The sequence below is a fragment of the Oxyura jamaicensis genome, chromosome 1, assembly GCF_011077185.1.
Source record: "Oxyura jamaicensis isolate SHBP4307 breed ruddy duck chromosome 1, BPBGC_Ojam_1.0, whole genome shotgun sequence".
Taxonomy (NCBI): Eukaryota; Metazoa; Chordata; class Aves; order Anseriformes; family Anatidae; genus Oxyura; species Oxyura jamaicensis.
Window position 1 is genome coordinate 108,554,516 of NC_048893.1, and position 20,868 is coordinate 108,575,383.

At 44.4% G+C, this 20,868-nt stretch overlaps 1 protein-coding gene and 1 long non-coding RNA gene across 5 annotated transcripts in view; both read right to left on the reverse strand.

Moving 5' to 3' along the window:
* Window positions 1-4,603: 4,603 nt before the first annotated feature.
* LOC118160715 lies at window positions 4,604-6,233 on the reverse strand. 2 transcript variants are annotated; one of them, XR_004747642.1, is made up of 3 exons: window positions 6,133-6,201; window positions 5,972-6,039; window positions 4,604-5,383 (listed from the first exon to the last, which is right to left on the reverse strand). It is a non-coding gene; the product is annotated as an uncharacterized LOC118160715 (long non-coding RNA). The 2 variants fall into 2 exon arrangements; XR_004747641.1 differs by having other exon boundaries at window positions 5,972-6,233.
* A 1,794-nt stretch (window positions 6,234-8,027) lies between these two features.
* Window positions 8,028-20,868, reverse strand: part of C1H21orf62 (chromosome 1 C21orf62 homolog) — a 17,984-nt gene continuing 5,143 nt past the window's right edge. The window contains exons 1-3 of one of the 3 annotated variants that reach the window (XM_035315644.1): window positions 16,419-16,750; window positions 10,077-10,125; window positions 8,028-9,006 (exon numbers count right to left, since the gene is read on the reverse strand). In XM_035315644.1, the coding sequence (XP_035171535.1) occupies window positions 8,265-8,942 (678 nt within the window). In that variant the 5' untranslated portion in view covers window positions 8,943-9,006; window positions 10,077-10,125; window positions 16,419-16,750 and the 3' untranslated portion in view covers window positions 8,028-8,264. Of the gene's footprint in view, window positions 9,010-10,076; window positions 10,126-16,418; window positions 16,751-20,868 lie in introns of those variants that run through there. The other 2 variants (XM_035315645.1, XM_035315646.1) reach the window with 2 other exon arrangements.

Sequence of the window (20,868 nt, forward strand, 5' to 3'; positions counted from 1 at the left end):
CCGCCACCGCCGGGACGCCCGGGCACGGAGAGCCCGCCCGCGCGGGGCGGCCGCCATCTTGTGCCGGGGAGCGGCGCGGGCCGTTTGAATCGGCGGCGCGGATCGGGGAGTCCCGACAGGACACGTAGTCGCCTCCGCCGGCCCCAGCGCTCCTCCAGGCTCGCCCCGGGGCTTTGAGTGGCTCTGAGGGCGTCTCTTCCCTCTAGGCTGGGGAGGGAAAGTGTTCTGGGGGCCCTCCAAGTGCTAAATGGCGGCGTGTTTTGGGGCAGGGGTCTGTCAGGGCGGTGGGCAACCTCAGGAGAAGGCAGTGCAGCTGGCGGTTGACTAAAAGAAAAAGCATAGAATCATTAAGGTTGGAAAAGACCTTGAAGATCATCTGGTCCAACCATCACCCTACTACCAATGTTACCCACTAAATCATGTCCCTAAGCACCACGTCCAACCTTTCCTGAAAAAGATGAATGATGAATTTGGTGACAAATGCCAACAGATCATTGACCTCTTTAAAAACAGGTCCTTCGAATACAGGTGTTGGAAACTTGAGGGACCTCTTCGTCCTTCCCACAGTATCCAAAAGACCATACCCAGCAACCACTCTTTGCCAAGCACTGCTGGAGTCTGACAGGAGGAGGTGCGGCAGGCCTGGCTGCTGCCCTGCAGCCTCTCCCTGCTGTGGAAAGCACTGCGCTGCTTTTGTGCTGCTGTCAGTCCGTGCTGGCTTCCTGAAGTTACACTGGAATTACTAGCTGGAAGGAAAACCACAGCTTCTAAGTACTTTTTTTTTTTTTTTTTTTTTTTTTTTTCTGATATGAAAAAGTTACCTAAATTTCCATTCACTGGGATGTCCAATAATTATACACCAAGACTAAAGACTGGCACATACATACAGCTTGAACCTGATACATGGAGGATAAAAGCATTGTGTGTACAGATATTAGTCACTGCTGTACGTATATGATGAAACACAACAGGCTGTTGGTTCTTGACCTGATGCTAAGATTTAGAGGGTGGTTGAATGCAAGTATCTTACACTGGCCTTTAAAAACAGATTCACTAAATCACATAATTGTTTCTGCTGTGTGATACTTAATGTACTGCTGCAGGTAGATCATGTGCAGACAAAAGAAACCACCAACTGAACTAATAAAGCTCGCCATGTATGCGTTATATACCTTGTTTTGTATTTTGTGCTTTCCATTGCTCTGAAGAAATTCTGTAAGCCCCTGAATGGCAAAACCATGTAAAATTTAGATTGGGAGAATTAGTTTTTTAGTATCTGTTGGAGAAGAATGGGCGAACTGCAAAGATCAGTGCATTATTGGTGCTGCAAATTTCTGCTGATCATGTAACTTGAGAGGATGTCTTTTTCCTGATTCCAGGAAAATCTCTGCAGTGGTTACTTGTGCACAAGAGTAAGGTGTCTTTTACATGATCCTTACTCAGAACACCGCTGTGGCAAAATTAACCAAAAATTTAATTTGCACCTTTAGAAAGCATATGGATTTATTAATGTGGTGATTTCTTCCCAACGAGGCCAGAATACACATATCCTCAGTTACTGCTGCATGTGTGGATTTCAAAAAGTAACCTCAGCAAAGCATTGCTGTCATGGCAAAGTACTGTGTTACTGTGCTATTCAGTACATTTTTAACTAGAGGGCAGCAAAGCATCAGTTAGTGAATTCAAGGAAGGTGATTTAGGCTTGGTTTTAACAAATTTTTAACAGAGGGTTGAGAACATTTAGAAGACAATATAATTATATGTGCCAACACTTTTTTTTTTTTTTTTAAAAAAAAACAATATCACGTGCAGGATTACTGATTAGCCTTTGTGAGGGCAATGTTAGTACTCTTGCTCAGACTCTTAAAGGATGAGATTCCTGGACAGCCAGTAAGATTTATTTGTCTCTGTTTGTAATACGCACCAACCATGTACATGCTCAGAATGACACCCCTGTTCCCAGCCTCTTTCAGTTTAGCTTCAGCTCCTAACCATGTTGTCACTTGTGACAAAATTGTGAGAGGGATCACTAGAAACATTTTGATTTGGGGAGAAGGCTTACAGTTTATTTCTAAGGTGCTGACAAATGAAAACCATCTTTACAATAGCTAATTTAATAGCTTTCTGAGTTAGATCGAGTTTAGTCCCCAGCCTTCAAACTTCCATGTGCTTAAATCTGTTAATTTGCAATTGCAAAAGACCCAATTACTTCAGTAGTTAATACATGTTTAATTTCGATGAGAAAGCTCACGGTAATGAAGTTATACATGTATTTAAGTAGTCTGAAAAAATAAGTTGTGTTACCTATAAAAACCACTCTATCGATTACAGTTATAGGACTTAGTTTAAAGTTGCTGAAGCAAACTCATAGGTTACTCAGAATCTTACTAACTGTTCCCCTCAGCGCATGTATTTTATCCTAGGTCAAGAGAAAAAATATTATTTAAATCCTTTGCTGGCAATGCAAGACTTAGGAGTTGCTATTCCAAATCCATTATTATATGATATGCATTGATCCCAGCCTTAATCATATCTAATAGTTGTGAATCCTGCAGGCATGGGCAAGGAGTGGTCTTCTGACTATCTATGCTGACCTGAAATTTGTTTTTCAGGGGATGGCAATCTTTCTCCCACAATGCCATTGAAAAATATTTGCTACCTGTCTGCCTGAAGCCTTATCTCCCTTATCAGATGAGAGTTGCAGAAAGGGGGTTTCTCCTTTTTTTTTTTTTTTTTTTTTTTTTTGAGGGGAGAGTTTACCATTGCCATAAAATATGAGGTCAAGTTCCCTGCATTTGGGGAAATTGCAGGAGCAAGCACACCCAATGATACAGGCTTTTTATTTTATTTTATTTTATTTTCCTGGAAAAATCATCTTTATTGTATTTTATTTTCCTGGAAAAAACATCTGCTACATGTACCCTCCATCACCTACTGAAAATGCAGCCCACTGTACCCCCAGCAAACACAGGTTGCTGTCCATCTCACACATGCACCACCGGTTGTGCTCAGAGGTGTGATGCAGACTGTGTACCCCATCTCTGCTGTCATAAGAGGCTTTGGTTAGGCACGAGTAGGTCTTGGGTGATGTGCTGGAAGCCCAGGCGGTACCCACTTGTGGTGATGTTGGTGACATCCTTGCCAGGTGTGGTGGTTTTACCCCGCTGGGCAGCTGAGCTCTGCCACAACTGCTCTCTCACTCCCCCTCCTCAGAGGGAAAGGGGGAGAAAATTCAAAGAAAAGGGCTCAAGGGTTGAGATAAGGCCAGGGAGATCACTCAACAATGATAGTCACGGGCAAAACAGTCTCAGCATAGGGAGATTAATAAAATGTGTTACCTATTACTAACAAGCTGGAGCAGTGAGAAAGAAACAAAGCACAAACTAAAGACACCTACCCCCATCCACGCTATTCCACCTCCTCCCCCCCGAGTGGCATAGAGGAATGGCAAAGGGGGCTGTGGTCAGTCCCTGACACTTCATCTCTGCTGCTCCCTCACATTCCCTCGGGATGCCGTCCTTCCCCAGCTGAGCCTGCGGGGGCTGCCCACAGGCAGCAGCTCTCCAAGAACTGCTCCCACACGGCTCCGTACCATGGGGTCCATCCCCCAGGAGCAAACTGCTCCAGCACGGGTCCCCCACGGGCGGCAGCTCCCCCCAGACCCCTGCTCCTGCGTGGGCTCCTCTCCACGGGCTGCAGCCTCTACTCCCCTGCATTTGTACAGGGTGAAGTGGGAATCATCATAGAATCATAGAGTGGCTCACCTTGGAAGGATCACCTAACCCCAACCCCCGCCATAGGCAGGGATGTCACCCACCAGATCACGATGGGTTGGCCAAGGCCCCATCCAGCCTGGTCTTGAACACCTCCAGGGATGGGGTAACCACAATTCCTCTTGGCAACCTGTTCCAGTGCCTCACCACCCTCACAGCAAATAATTTCCTCCTAATGTCTAGTCTAAATCTATCCTCTTTTAGTTGAAGACAATTCCCCCTTATCTTATCATTATCTATCTGAGTAAAAAGTCATTCTCCATCTTTTTTAGAAGACCCATTTAAGTACTGAAAGGTCTCAAGGAAGTCTCCCCAGAGCCTTCTCTTCTCCAGGCTGAACATCCCCAGCTCTCTGAGACTTTCTTCACAGGAGAGGTGCTCTAGCCTCTGATCATCTTTGGAGCCTTCCACTGGACTTGCTCTAACAGGTACACATCATCTTGTGCTGAGGACCCTAAACCTGGAGTCAGTACTCCAGGTTGGGGCCTCATGAAGGCATAGTAGAGGGGGACAATCACCTCTCTTGACCTGCTGGTCACACCTCTGTTGATGCAGCACAGGATGAAGTTGGCCTTCTGGGCTGCAGGTGTGCACTGCTGGGTTCTGTTGAGCCTTTGGTCCACCAGAACCCCCAAGTCCTTCTCCGCAGGTCTGCTCTCAATGAGTTCCTCTCCCAGTCTGTGCTCATGTCTGGGATTGCCCCGACCCAGGTGCAGCACCTTGCACTTGGACTTGTTGAACCTCAAGCAGTGCACGTGGGCCTGCTTCTCCAGCCCATCCAGGTCCCTTTGAATGAAGAGTGTTGGGTGAAGAAAGGAGGAGTGTCAGGCTGGCATGCATTAGAACTTTATTGAGGAAGACTCATGAAAAGGAAGGAGCACAAACAGAAGGGCCCTGTCAGAGGTGCAAGCATAGTGACCATCAGCAGCTATGCATTTCATACAGAAAATATTCCCAGAGCACGGAGATCAGAGTATCCTCAGTCCATGAAGTGGCTTGCAGGGCATTGTTAGCTGTTGTCAAGGGTGTTGGTATGGGTCCTTAGCAGGGGTAGCAGGCTCTTCTGCCGGAGAAGTAACCCAGGCCTTGGAAGACAGAAGTTAAAATTCAAAACACCAAAGACGATGACGTTACCAGCTCAAATGATTCAGTCTGTACCAGTAAGGAAGAAGTACCCAGTCCATCAGCTGATGAGGTGACAGCATATGTGTAGTCAGCTGCTAGCAGTGAAGAACCAGATTCTACCACAGACCATGTTCATATGTTGCAGACTTTATCACTAGCTGATGACAAACCTGTAGACTTGTCAACTAAAAAAGAAGGTGATTCAGAGTGTTCAGAGTCAACACAAGAAAACAAAATTGTCTAATTTGGTTTTAGCAATACTTCAGACTTGTGATTTGCATATCTGGCTTCCAAAAACTCTGGAGACATTGCTTTTGGCTCATAAGATGAAGACTGCAAATGGGTGAATACTGGAACAACTGTGTTTGGAGCACAGAAACCCAGTAAAGCAGATGAAGATGAAGGTGGTAGTGATGATGAAGTGGTACATAGTGGTGATATCCATTTTGAGCCAATTGTGTCCTTACCAGCGGTGGAGGTAAAATCTGGAGAAGAAGATGAAGAAATCCTTTTCAAAGAGAGAGCAAAACTTTACAGATGGGACAGAGATCAGAGAATCACAGAATCATCTAGGCTCATCAGAGCTGAGTACAGGGGAACAATCACTTCCCTAGCCCTGCTGGCCACACTGTTTCTTCTACAAGCCAGGATGCTGTTGGCCTTCTTGGCTACCTGAGCACACTGCTGGCTCAGTGGAAGGAGCAGTGGTGTTGGGGAGATGAAGATCCTCTTCCATACACAGAATAAATATTACAGAGTCTTCTTGATGAGAAGGGACCAAGTTCTTAAAGTGTGTGCAACATGTTGTCACCAAAGAAATTAATTTAGTACCCTCTCATACATCAAACAACGCTTTAATTTGGACAGCCACAGATTATGCTGATGGTGAAGTAAAAGTAGAATTTAGTGCAGTCAGATTTAAAAGTCAAGAAGTGGCTAATTCTTTCAAGAAGATATTTGAAGAATACCAGAAAGCTTGTCAAAACTGCAGAAGGAACAACAGTCTCTACCAGCATGACTGCCAAAGGACACCAACCCCGTTGTGTATTTTGAAGATTCTGCTGACAACAAACCTTTAGGACATGTAACCATGGAGCTGTTTTCAAATATTGTCCCTCAAACAGCTGAAAATCTCAGGGCCCTGTACACAGGAGAGAAAGGATTTGGATTAAAGAACACCAAATTTCACAGAATAGTTACTGACTTTGTGTGTCAGAGAGGTGACGTAACTGACCATGGTGGAACAGGTGGACAGTCAATTTATGGAGATGTATTAGAAGATGAGAACTTTGAGGTGTTGGAGGCTTTTGGTCAGGAGTGTTGGTGTGGGTCCTTAGCAGGGGTAGCAGGCTTTTCTGCCATTGAAGCAGCCCAGGCCTCCAAAGCCAAAGCCTCCAAAGCCTCCAGAGGAAATGGGCACTCCCTGGGAGCTGAGGTTGCTGCCCACAGGAGATGATGTGTAGGATCCAATGGCAGTGTTCTGGGGGAAGGTGCTGAGGATGGGTCCTGGCAGGGTGACCACCACGGTGGGAGGCTGGATGGTGATGTGGGAGTCCTTGCACTGCCTGACAGGGCTCGTTGCAGCTGTTAGCGGGGTGGGTCCGCAGGGGCGGGCATGTTGTAGCAGGACATGTCTGTGGTGCGGAGGGTCCCTGGAAGAGAGGGTGTTGGGAAGGCGGAGGGTGTTGAGGGCATGAGGAGCGGTGCTGGGGGAGGCCAAGGGAGTGGGGCTAGGTGGAGTAGGGTGGGGCTGTGGGGAGCATGGCAGTGGGGAGTCAGAAGGGCTGCTGAGGCTGGGGGCAGAGGGTGTGTGGAGGGATAGGCCTGGTGGGGCGGTTGAAGGAGGGGAGCGGGGTTCAGGCTCACACTGTTGGGTGCAGGGGAGAAAGCGTTGGGAGGAGTGTGTAAGGGTGCGAGGCACAGGGCTGGCCTTTACGCTGGTCCCCAAGTGCTCGCGGGGCAAGAGAGCCATTGTGAATGACAGCATTTGGCGTGAGCTGCTCTTACATGTAAAGCTGATCAAGTAATGAAGTGGGGTGTGTTGTCCCCACAGTGCTCCATCTTCATTTCCTCCTGTTGAGGATGTTGGAAGTGGTGGAACATTTCAAGTGAGGGTATTAAGGACCAAGGTATAGTTCCTGAAGGTTCGTTAAAGGGCTGGTAGAAGATGCATCCAAAGCATGGGAGAGATGCGTTGTCATCAGTGAGATGAGTTGTCATGGTTAGGCACTCATGAGGTGTGGTTGGTGGCTTTGTTGCAAGGAGGGGACCCCCTTGTTGGCACCCCCAGCAGGTTGGTCAGGGCTTCTCAGGTATGCTGGGCGTGATGCGCTACCACTTGCATCACGAGCACGAGCAGGGGGTTCCCAGTTCTGACCATGTAGCAGAGGGCAAGGACAACTCAGCACTCTCAGTTTGTCTCTGAGTAGCTTGGAACCCCTCCAGATGCCTCAAACTTCACAACATTGAGATATGTCAACAGGACAAGGCCAGTAAATGTAGGGAAGGGATTATTCCCCTTACTATACTGCATACAGAGTACTACATGCAGTTTTGTCCACCCCCTCTAAAAGAAAACTATTGGTCAACTGGAGTGAGCCCAGTGGAGAGCCACCAAGATAGTCAGGGGCTGGAGCATGTGGCTGTGAGAAACGTGTGAGGGAACGGGGCTTGCTCAGCCTGGAGAGGGGAAGGCTGAGGGGGCCGTAGTAGCAGCCTCTGTATGTGGAGGAAGAGCTCTCTGAGAAGATGGAGCCAGCCTCTTTGTTGAGGTACAAGGTGGGAGAACAAGCAGTGGTTACAAACTGAAACAGTGGAGATTCTGACTTAAAATGTGACAAAAAATTTCCCCATGAGGACAGGCAGACAGAGAAGCCTTTGCCCAGCGAGGCCACGCAGGCTCCCTCCTCAGGGTTTTTCAGGACCTGCCTGGAGAAAGCTCCAAGAACCTGGTCTTGTCACAGAGCTGGCCCTGATATGGGCAGGGGGGCTGGCTGGAGACCTCCTGAGCTGCTGTCCAACCTGAGTGATTCTCTGGGAAGCTCAGGCTGATCTACAGCTGGAGGTATGTGGCTATGTTTTCTTCTGAGACACTATCCTAAAGTAAAATTTATCAGGAGATTTCAGTTCTTAGTTTACAACATATAAGAAGAATTAGTAGTGATGTTTTCCCATTGTTTCATGTTTTCTTCTTTAAGGAAGCATTTACTGAATTAGTCTGATTAGTCAGTATTACTTTAAATGCCCCCTTGTAGAGTACACAGTCAAAACTCTCCATCCCATAATGGCTCCTTCTGATCAAACCAAAGAAAAGTCCCATCTCTTAGTGTTTTGCCATACCTGTGGCTACTGACTCTGTTAAAGAACTCAGTAAATGAACGTTACAACATAGCTCTTGTTGTCTGAGGTTGAGAAGACATCAGAGTACAGCAGGCTGGGAAAATGCTCCGTGATACTAGAGACATTTTCCACACTGTACGACTTCAGCAAAGAGTAGCCATTGAAAAGAGAGGTATCCAGAAAAGAAATGTATACTAACATTTGCCTGTCTTTGCTGTGCATCGCAAGGAAGTCCTCTTTTTCATTATTGCTGCTACTGGAGATGGTTACGCTCTGCTCTGGAAATTGTCCCTTGACCTTGTTTTTGACCCGGAGCTTTCGCAGTCCCCAAATGGTCAAGTATTCTGTCGGGAGAGGAGTGGTGCCACAGAAGGAGAGCTTCAAATTACACACCCTTGTGAAGTTGAGGAGCATCTCCAGCACAGAAGTGTCTGTGAACCAAATGGTCAGGTCACTGTTGTAGTTAGTTTTTTCCATGGTAGAAGGCAGCACCGTTCTGCAGTTGCACATCAAGTTTGCCAGGTTGTAATCACAGTCACGGATATCCGCCAAGCAGCTGCAGTTACGAATTAGGCTTTCCTTGGTGAAAATTAGTGTATGGTTCTTCTGACTTCTCAAGAAACTGTCAGCAATGTGTATGCCAAGGAAGCCACCCAAAAAGAGAGATGGCCAAAAAGAGAAAGGGGAGAAGGCTATTGGCTTCATTAGTACTGGTGCTGAGCTGCCGAGGGTCTTCTTTTACGCCGTGAATTATATCGCTTGTCTTTACCTACTGAGGAAAAACAAGTTCTTTGTTATTCTGAAGACCTCTCAACAGCTAACATTGCTTTCTTTTCCTTTGCTTTACTTTTCTGCTTTCTTTCTCTGGTTCCCAACAGATAGGGGTGACAAACAACCCAGTTCTCCACTCATTGAGTGAGGCAGTCTGAGAAAAGCTTAGAACAGAAGCTGGAAGCAGTTTGTTTTACACCTGAATTGCTAAGCAAGGCTTTTGATAACCTTCTTTTTAAACTGAGTGTGGGATATACTGGACAAGGGGAAAGAAAGACAGACAGGGTGGCTATGGGCAGAAGCACTGCTGGATGCAGCACATATCCTTCAACATATACAGGTAACAACTTGCTGCCATAAAGCCTGCTTTTTATCCATATGAAGCTACATCTACTCCAGCCTTAGCCTGTATGTTTTGAGCTGCAAGGATCATCTCTCACTGTCTCTGCACAGGAACCAGCACAGGATAGATCCTGGCTTTGCTGGATCCCCCTTCATTTAACCATGCAAAGCAAAGCAGCACCTACAGGAATTGTCATGGATAATAGAGCAAGTTTCCATTCCAGAAATGCTTCACCTCAAATGGCTGGAGCAGGTTTGGTGGGGACCCTTGGATTCTCAGCTACCAGCTTTTCAGAGTATGGTTCTCTTGGCATGTTATTAAGTGATGGTGCAAGCAATGATGAAGAATACCCTAGTTTCCCAAATTTCTCACTTATAGAGGACATAGTCCTTTAGTTGACCTTTTTCCTTCAAGTTCAGCCTCTTGATGGTGAATCTACAGAAACTGCGATGGTTTGCAAATGGCTAGAAGTTTGACATCTGTGGGAAAAGGTAGAAAAGGGAAAGTTATGTGCATATGGTGGGGGGAAATGGGCACATAAGTGGTGGGCTCTGGGCTGGATTCATTTCCAAGAATGAGATCTTTAGTTCATGATATACAGGTCCATGAAAACATCAGCTCAGTGTTTAACAGCAATGGAAAAGTAATTAAATTGTTAAGAAGTTGGACGAAATGAATGGAGAAAAGGAGGCAGTGTTGTTGATAAATCTTTTGCTCATACTTGCCTGCTGTGTGCAGTTTGGATCCCACTGTCTCAGAAAGAGTATCACAGACCTAGAGTTTGGAGAAGAGCAAGAGCAATGAGATATGGAAGGGCTTCCCTTTAAGTAAAGCGGAACTAATGAGGTAGGACTCTAGACAGGAAAAGGAACGGTTGAGGGAGGATATGGTGGTGACCTGTAACAGCACAAATAGCATGGAGACACTGTGTAAAGATCAGTTGTTCAGGGATTTTTTGAAGTACAAGGGCAAGACATCTCAAATAAACCCAGTAAGGTCACACCTGGCTTGTTAATCCTTGGCAAAGGATGCTGGTGTTACTAAAAGTTTACACAAACTCAAGGCAGGACTAGATCAGTTCAGAGAAGAGAAGACCACTGAGGTTGTCATGTACACAGACAACACACCTCTCAGACTGTGGAAGGCCCTGCATGTAAAACAGTTGGAGGCTAAGAAATTATAGCAATAAGTATCACGTGTTGTCTTCCCGTTTGAAATCTCACCTGCAGGACTTCTTACAGCTGCACTTGGAGATGGCTACTTGACTAGACGGATCTTTGGTCTGACAGATTATGCCCATTCTTATACAAGACTTCTATAGTGTAAAAGTAAGCAAACTAACTCAAACAGGATTTAATTTTGTATGTACTCTCTGAATTTGGCATGTTGTTTTCTTAAACAGAGGATACAGGCATTTTAATGTTTAAATCAAATATTTAACCCATGTTCCACAGACTTATTGTGGAACATACCAGAAATACCAATCCAACTGTTGGATAATGTTTAACTTCAAAGGTCAGGCACACACAAGCTGCGACTGTTCTGGTATCCTTAATACTAGATGAGTTTGGTCTTTGGTATCTAAGCATTTAATCATGCATCACATTGAAAATCCTGTCTACTAAAACTTCACATTGTGTTTATTTGCTCAGCTCTTCAGCTTTGGTTAACAGTTGTGATAAAATAAATAACATATCTGTAATATCACCACTGTTTCACAAGTCAAAGAAATTACTTGGATTTGTCTGCTTTGGAGATAGTATTTGCAAGAATTCCTAAGCAATGTTAGCAGTATGAGTATGAACTAAGTAAAAGAGGTTTTAACTGAAGATTCATCAGTTTTACATTTCAAATTCCCACCCATGTCAAAAGGGGTGACATTGCTTTTTCCACTAAAAATTGAGAATTTAACAGTGATAAAACATTACAAATGAAATAATTGGCTGCATCCTCATTAGTTGTAGCTCTTGATTCCTTTTCATTTTTGTTGTAGTTGTTTTTCTCCACTAACTGAAGAGTAGGGAGAGTTCTCTACAGTCTTGCAGCCAAAAAAGAAAATTCTCTTAAAAATTTAGCTGGGCTGATAATGTTTGGACTCTGTCCATCAAAATGCAAATGAAATTCTAAATCTTGGCATTCCAGGAAATGCTGTCTCCAGAAGAACTTATTATCTTCTCCTGGTTTTGTCCAGCAAAGAAAAGCTCCTATCAATTCATTTTTCTGTATTTGGTTTCTGTGTGGCTTTGGTGAGTGCTATGCAAGCAATGAAATATATGGTGCAGGTTTTCCATCTGTCAAATGTCAAAAGCATCTGGAATGCACCTTTACTAAAGCTACAAATTATCTACAGGAAAAATAAATAAATAAATAAATAAATAAATGTGCATTAGTTTTGACTTTCAAGTAAGAGAGTCTAGAGCTCCACCGGACTTCAAGATGACCTCCAGCAGCAGTAGTACCACCATGGGTCCTGTAGTACCCCCATCTGTTTGTCCAGTGCAGCAAAAAGACAGTCTGTCCAGACTGTTGGTGTTTTATTGAACACCATCCATTTGAACAACATAGTTTATGCATGCCAGCATTAATCGTAACATCCCAAACGACCATGTTCCAAATGAGAGATAGGTGGGATACATAACAACAAGGCCTTCACCCAACTTCACAGATACTTTTTCTAAGTTAGTCCTCATACACTCAGCTGACAGTGTTTTGTAATGATGTGCTGTAATTGCAATGTTTGTTTTTTATCAATGACCGATCATCTTCTCTTTCACCTGCCACCTCCAACAAATCCACCCCCTACTGAGGTGAACTGGATGAAATAAAGCCTGTTTTCCTTCCCTTCCATTCCCAACTTCACATAGTCTTGTTTTGGAAACATATTTGCAATTAGAAAAAACACTAGCAGATAAATAGCTGCTGAGTTATACCACCCACACTGCCTTGCCATCCCGAGTGACACAGTGGCAAGCCTTTAGCATTTAAGAATGAAGTGAAAAATTAAATCAGCACAGAAGAATAAGGCAGTGCCTCAACTAGCAATTAGAGTGCATTGCCCCAGAGGTCTTTATGCGTGTTTATTCTCTTACAGTCACCCAACCTCACTAAGTAGTGGCAGAGTATCACTATGCCATGGGAATTACTGGTGGTTGGTCCAGTTCTCCTCTAAGCAGCTGTTTCCCTATGGTTATCTGCCAACCCCAGCATTAAAACATCTCAAAAAGGTTTTGAAGTGCAGATTTTGGTTTCAATGTATTGAAGAGATACCTCAAGTTAGGTATCAGAAGAGAAAGGCTCAGCAATTACAAAAAAAGTACTGGTCAAAACTTTTTCACCTCAGGTGCTTCCTGGGAAATGGAGAGGTGGAAGTGGGATATATTCAAGATCAAGAGATTCTTAATCAATCTGAAGATGTTAATCATCAAGAAGGCTTGGTGACTCATGTCATCTTCTTGAGTTTCATCTGGTATTTGAGTTTCCTGAAGCCCACAGTCAGCTACCATACTCTGCTTTAGATAAGTCCTCCTTGACATTGAGGGGAAACTCCTTCACCAGCCCAGATTTTAGGGCTTTTTGTGATAACCAGATCTGTAGAGTTGATTACTTGGAGAACCGGGAAGAAAGCTCAGCACTGAGCACCAAGTGCAACTACTTAACAACTAAATAAATCCATAGTAAAACATGCCTAGGAGTACCTGCACACAGTACCTAACCCACAGTGCACAGCCAGGTGCCCCCACCCCAGAACATGGACTCAGCTGATACAGGTGGATAGCACAGCAGCCTATACATTCAGTAATGAGTTTTTCTTCCCATGGAAAGGAAAACTAGAGCCCGGCATGATCCTGGCCATGGTGGGAAAGCAGAGCTGCCCTCGAGCTGGGGTCTCTTCTCTGGGGATGGGGCCAGAGGGGCTGCGTGCTCTGCTCACAGCATCCTGCTTAGTGGCAGCCACAGGCTGTGATGGTTTTAGGGAAGTTTCACGTGCTGGAGATAGCACTAACATGCTTCTGGAAAAAAAAAGAAAAAAGAAAAGAAAAAAAAAAAAAAGCCCCATTTTTGAACAATCTAAATCCAGCTAGTCATTTGTTCATTTTTACCCTGAGTGGGGGGCCTTTTAAGTGAAAATCGGATTAGACATAGATACCAGCAGAAAATGGTTCTGGTGTGACTGCTTGAGCCGTGAATGTTTTACTTCTGCATCCTCTTTCCAGCATTGAACCCCCTATTTTATACCATGTTATCCCAAAAGTTTTCTGGCACAAGTTTCCAATCCCCCTCCTTTTTCCTCACAGGTTTTGATAGCTCAGGGAGATTTCCAATGCTTATTTAGTAATAGTGTCATTACAGGTTTCTGAATTTGCTTTGATCATTCCAGTAATTTTTTTTTTTTTTTTTTTTTTTTTGCTAATTGCAGATCTGTGTATGAAGAAAACTGCAAAAAAGCAATAAAAAGCCTTTGACTGTTGTGTGAGAATGCTACTGTCTCAAGAAAAGTTAATCCTATTCAATGGAAGTCCCGAGCCTATACAATTAATTTCTTCACAGGGTGCTTTCTTCCATTCTCTATTCAGAAAAAAAAACTAATTAAAACCCCTCATTGATCACTTGTGTTAACATGTGCCTATGTGAAAGTGCTGTATTAAGCAACTTATTTAAGAGCTTAAGTCCATATAATCTTGTGCAGCTTGGGTAACGTACACAGGATGAATACCAAAACCACCCAATTTAAACCAAAATAACATGAAAGGCTGGACAAAGCCAAAAGCATTTAGAAGGAGAGCAACGAGGACTGCCTCTTTCTTTTCCTGTGCACATGCAGGTATGGGAGAGACATGTAAAAATACACGGCACTTCACAGCAGAGGTGGCAGCAAGGAGGTGGGCAGAGCAGCGCAGGTGGGCTGACAGCTTCTCCAGGGAGGATGCTGCATTCACCAGCTACACAGGAGCTTTGGAGAAGACCACGGACATGATCCCATTTCTTTAAGGAGCAAAGTGTGCTCTGGGCTTTCGTCCATCTCTTTTTCTTTGCTATTTAACACTGATCTAACCTGCAAAACGTTTTTGGAAAAAAAAAAAAAAAAAAGTGGCTCTAAAGAATGTCCAGGGCTGCCATTCGATGGCTGTGTTCTCCTCCTGTTGTGATCAAACACTGGGAGTTTTTGAAGTGCAATTTTCACTTTGAAATAATAAATTGAACACTTTTATTATTATTACTATTATTATTATTATTATTCAAAGATAGTACTAGCAATTTGCTTGGCAGTCTATCAGATCTTCTGGAAATAACTTCTATTGTTAAATTGTAACTGAGCAAAATAACAGCTCTGGTTCGCAGAGAGGTATGCACATGAGGAAGGTTAAGGTCAGCTCCTAAAATCTACTGAACCAAGCAGGTGTTAAGATAGGAGGGACATTACTGGAAAGTAGAAAAGCCTATGCAAAATGTAAAGAGTCAGACTCCTAGTAAGTCTAGTCGGAGTCTTCACTTCTGAGGAGCCACCTTATCTGACCAGAAGGCCCTAGGGAGGCTCAGGCCTTGAGGGAAACAAAATGCCTTTTGACTCCGTGGGAGTTTCAGGAGTTCCCCAAGCGTGCTGTTGGCACAGGGAGGTATTTCTTTGTTTAAACAATTACTGTATTTAGTTACGCCGCAGATAAATGTAGAAAAATATGTTGGTGATAAAAGCTGACATTCTACATGCTCCCAGACTGCAGCATGAGCCGTGCTTGTTGCTGATAACTTGAAAATTGTTTCCTCATTTGCCTGTACAGCAAAAGCCTGAGCCATTGTCCTTAGGCTGAGCAGCCAGTGCTGCTGTGGTGGTTCTGTCGTGTAGTGGAACAAATTCCTAACTAGCAATGATAACAAAGATAAGACCAGCAGTTCTACTGTACAGAACGTGAACAACACACCGACCCTTGGAAATCCTGGGCAACCAGCTCTAGGTGGTCCTGCTTGGACCAGAGGACCTCCAGAGAATTATAGAAATTTCTGTTTCTTTCTGTTGCTATCTAACCATGCAGCTAACTGCTCCAGTCTGTTGGCTGCCTGATACTTCTCGGCAGTGACTCCTACAGCTTTCCACTAGTGGGACTGCCAGCAGCTTGAACCCTTGTCCTGATGCTTGTGAGGGACCCCTCTATGAAAGAGGGGCAAGGAAACAAAACCGAGCTCTGGCTTTGCGCTAAAGAGAAACCATAGAGTAAGTGGATATATGCTACACCGTGAAAAGAGCTCACTTCTTCTTTAAATCAAGTATTAACATTTCCCAGCATCTTCCTGGCTCACTTCTTTGATCACCTGGTCATTTTCCTTCCAACAGGCTCATTTTAGTGATTTTTATTAAAGAGAAGCTGAATGCGTTAAATACACATAAGATACAATTTCAGGGCTTTTGTGCTTATTGTGGTCTCAAGACTGAATTTTCAAAAACAAGTGTATACACATGCTTGAAGAATAAATTGGTATGCTCATGAATGTAATTTTCATAAAACTAGTAATTTTGTAATTGTAAGATATGAAGAATCAAATTCCCATTTATTCATCTGTCCACAGGAGGAGACACCTTCTGGGAAATCAGGTGTCCCAGGGGTGGGCGATCAGCACTGTCTGAACACCAGAGTTGTCATTGGTGAATCAAGCTGAGTACCTCAACACTGAAGTATATGAACATTAAATTCAAAACCACTTTTTAAAATTCTCTGGGTTTTGTGTCAAATCTACTTCCTGGAGCAAAGGTGTATGAACATTAGGAAAGAGATCTTGAGTGCAGCTTTTTGGTTTTACTATGTTCAAGTGCTCTTTCTAACCTAACCTGCACAGAAGTTCAAGTTAAGCATTACACTAAATTAAAGATTTACCAAGCCCAAAAAGTTAAGCTTAATTCATTAATGGAAATGCTGTATGAAGTGTATATTAATACTTCATTTTCTTTTGTTCAAATCTCAAACTAGAGGAAAAAAAAAAAGACGTGAGAAAAGAAAAGCAGCATGTTAGAAAGCTTTTAAGAAATGCTGATTGTCATTAAGCAGATGGAGACTGAAATCCTAGAGCAGGATTACCTGGTGCCAGGTGTCTCGGTTCCTCTTCACGCTTTCGGATAGCGCATGGTGTCACTGCCAGGAGACTCCAGAGCCATGTAGTAACAACGTGTTTAATTTGGTTTGTGCTTACTGCCTTGCTGGCCTGATTTATAAATTAAATGGTAGAATAAAACACAGATCCTAGACACGTTTTCCCCGATCCTCCTCCGTTGGTGCTTTTCTCAAGGCAGTTTTAACAGAAGGCAACAAGACAACTCTTCTCCACTGGAATAATTCACAGCAATACCTCTCCTGCCCTTAGCTGAACGACTTGCCTAAAGAAGTGCTTGCAAGGTGGAGTAAAACCTTTCCACAGTTCTTTCAGGTTATTATTCATAGAGCTATTAATTATTACCTTGAGCATATGGGTACAGCGTATAAACAATTGCAACATGTCCAAGACAAACTTTGCCTAATCTGTTATTCCCCTGTGATTACAAAACAGCAAATCTGAAACAAAATACCTGCCAGGAGGAAAGAATCAGTGGCAAGGAAATAACTGTGCTGTGAGAGAAATAGCCTCAGTCATTCATACACAAGCCATGAAACCTACCCCTGCTATTTACCATCCCCTTTTTAAGACAAAACAGAGGGAGTGACTTACCCTTTCTCTGTGTGCCAGCGGAGTGTCCGTCAGCATGCTGCAGCCCTCCTGGAGGCAGCGATGCTTGGCGCTGGGGTTAATCTGCAGGGCAGGCGGGGACGCCTCCAGCTCTCCCACTCACTGCTTTTTCATGTTCCCGTGGGGCCAGCAGCCCCCATGCCATTCCCCTGACAGCCCGGAGAGAGGTCCAAGGTCTGCTGGTTTCGTGCCACCATGGCGGGGCCCTATATGTCTTTGTCACCTCTGCTCCCATACCGCTCCCACACCACAGTGACCAGCCCTGAGGGATGTGCCCTCCACTACCCACTTTCCACTGGACTGAGGCTTTGGGTGCAGGTTTGAAATATGAAAATGCCTCTCCTCCACAGCATCAGGCCCTGCTCCTTCAACTTGAAGGAGTCATTGGACATTTTCGACCACAACTCTGCTGTCAGCCTCTGCTTGAACTCTGTGGATGCTCCTCCATCACCTAGCATAGGAAAAATCAAATTTGTCACCTAAAGCTAAAATCTTTACAGCTAGCAGGTAATACCCAGCCTGAACAACCAGCAACACTCTTTGTAAGGATGGCCCAGCTGTAAGCAGCTTCACAAGCAAATGTAGTAGGAGGATCCTAAAAAATCATGAGGCAACATGCTGCAGGGCAAAAGTGCTCTGGCAGGGCACTAGTAGGGAGCAAAGAGTGAGAATCTTTAGGAGTTAATTTTTATTTATTTATTTATTTATTTATTTATTTATTTATTTATTTATTTATTTATTCTGTAAACAAAGCCAGACCTTTGCATGCCCAAGATCCTTCTGGGAAGATGTTGTTACCTGAGTCAGGTAGCTTGGTCGGAATTATTAAGAATTTTGGAAGCAGTGTTTCAGTTTCTGCCCTTCAGATTTTCATGCAGGCACCTGGATTCACAAAACAGCCTTGCTCCGAACCATCCTTACTTAGCCTCATGTTTTCCTGTAGGGCTAACACAAAGTGCCCTCAGTCTTCACTCAGTCCATTGGATGGAGTCAAGTAATTTAAGACTGGGTCTGGCTGGCAGCCACTTCAATGTCCTAGCCTAGGGGATGAAGGCTGTATGTGCTTCCACTCCAGGGACCTGTTACCAACACATTTGGAGCAGTTCTGAGTGACCTTCCTCAAAGGAAAGCATTATTGGTCACTTTACAGCACTAAATGTGAGAAAAGGTTAAAACCAATAAAGAGTCATCCACTAACCTGACTGTATTTTTTTTTCTTTCAAGGTATCATCTGGAACAACCAATATGTCACAAGCGAATAATTCTTTTAGAAGAATCACAGAATCACAGAATGGTTTGGGTTGGAAGAAACCTTAAAGACCATCCAGTTCCAACCCCCTGCCATGGGCAGGGACACCTCCTCCCAGACCAGGTTGCCCGAAGCCCCATCCAGCCTGGCCTTGGACGCCTCCAGGGATGGGGCATCCACAGCTTCTCTGGGCAACCTGGTCCAGTACCTCACCACCCTCACGGTAAAGAATTTCTTCCTTAAATCTAACCTAAACCTACTCTCTTTCAGTTTAAAGCCATTAATCCTTGTCCTATCACTACAATCCCTGACAAAGAGTCTCTCCAAGAAAATGATAGGTTGTTAAGGCTGGCTCATCCTTCCTTTCAGCAGGGATAAATGTAACCTAGGCTCTTCCACAGTTACTGCTCAGGAGGGTGCCACCAAGCAGGTAGATTCACAGTATCCCAAAGTTGCTCATCTGGGAAGGGACCTCAGGAGGTCTCTGGTCCAATTTCCTGCCCAAAGCAGTGCCAGCTCTGGCATCAGACTAGGCTCCTCAGGACTTTCTCCAGTTAGCTCTTGAAAACCTCCAAAGATGGAGCCTGCACAACCCCTATGGAGAGTCTGTTCCAGTGTTTGATAACTCTCATAGGGAGTTTTTTTCCCCTTATATAAAGTCAAATCCTCTCCTATTCCCCACTGTCTCTTGTTTTCCCATTGTGCAGCTCTGTAACAAGCCTAACTTTTTGCTGACTTCCCCATAGCTCCTTCATTACCCCGTCCCAAGCCAAGTTTCTAGACTTTGTCAATATTCTGGCTGAAATCCACCCCAGCCTTTAGCCTTTGTTAAGCCATTGTCCTCTGTCTCCCTGCGTCTAGTAGGGTCTCTGCAGCAGGAGCATGCCATCTTTTCCACCCACAAGTAGCTCTCAGCTCAGCTAAGGTGCTACCACAGACAAACACCCAACTCCATGGTACCATAGTCCTTTAGACAGTAAATGCTTCTCTTAGTTGGTAAGACTGCAATATGCTTGGCACTCCCACCTCTGACATTTTGTCCCTCACAGCACTGCAGGACTGGACTCTAAACCTGTAATTGGTTCAGAGCCAGGCTGAGGGATGGATTTCAGCCTCGCCTGGGTTCAGCACCCTTTCACAGACTTACAAATGAGCCAAGTGGCTTTTGTCCAAAAACGTTCCTACTCTTGTCCAGCATTTCTCAGTATGTCATCACGAGTGATGGTAACGTGTTCCCAGCTGTGTGCAAAGCGGGCTGCCACAGAAGCACTTGCATAAGATAACTGATAATTTTTGCTGTTTGTCTTTGAAGGAAAGTAAATATGCCTTTTATCTATTCTGTGTATGTGTATACACATACGTACCTTCTTTAATTAGGAAACTATTCTGAGTTTCACGATTCCTCAGGGAGAATGTGAAGGCATGACGTTGGGGTGCTCTCTCCCCTAACCCTGTGCATTCTTCTCCAGTGAATGTAAAGAGAAATCCTATAAAGCACCAGAAATGCTGTAGCCTTAGGTCATTAAAAATCAGCAGCGATTCTGTAAACAGTTAAGTAGGTTTATGGAAGAGTGCATAAATCCCTCAGTATGGACTAGCATCTTATTCCATATGATGGCATAGAGTAATAATAAACATGTACATTATGTACATGTGTTACAACAGTATTTAAACTGTAAGAAAACATGAACTAAATAATGAAGTGATAAATTAATGTTTGCGTTAACCATGAAGGTTGGTACTCACTGTTCAGTGCCAACTGTAGAGTGAACAGAATATTTTGTCCTGTTGTCAATGGATAAACACTTCTAAACAAACACCCAAACCCCACTTCCATGCTTGGCAGCTACCAGTGCTACTCTGAATCTGCTGGCATGGACTGTGTACACAGAAGCGAGATCATCTCCCCAGCTAAGACTCAAGAAACCTGATGATAAACAGGAAAAGAAGCTAGCTACTTGGTCCAACAGTCCACAGAGGAGCGTGTTGTCAGGTATTGCTGTAGTTTTTGTTGTGGAGACAGTTGTGCACTGACTACTGGACTAAAACCTCTGGCTGATGGCACCATTCAGGCACTTGGTGGTTATGCCTAAACTACAGTTGATGTGCAGCTCTACTATCATCGCTTTGTGAACGTCATTGCACCTGAGCAGTGGGGCACAGGCTCCCCATAAAGCTCAGTTCTCTGCAGCTCCCCCTGAATGCAGCCCCTTAAAGATCATTAAGAAAATTAGGCTGTTGGTGTTCAGTATTGTGCCAGGCCAACTCTGCCATTTGTCCATGTCCTTTGACAGTGGGAAGCTTGTACCTACCAGCTGCAGTCACAGCTCCCCGAGGGCAGGAGAAGGCCTGGACCCTATAGGCTCTGAATCAGTTCTACAACTACCTATACTGCTAACAACAAGCCCTGCCTGAGAATAATGCCCTCAATAGCATGCTTTAACTTTTAGTTAGCCCTGAGGTGGTCAGGCAGTTGGGCTCAATGATCTTTGAAGGTCCCTTCCAGCTGAGCTCTTCTCTTCTCTTCTCTTCTCTTCTCTTCTCTTCTCTTCTCTTCT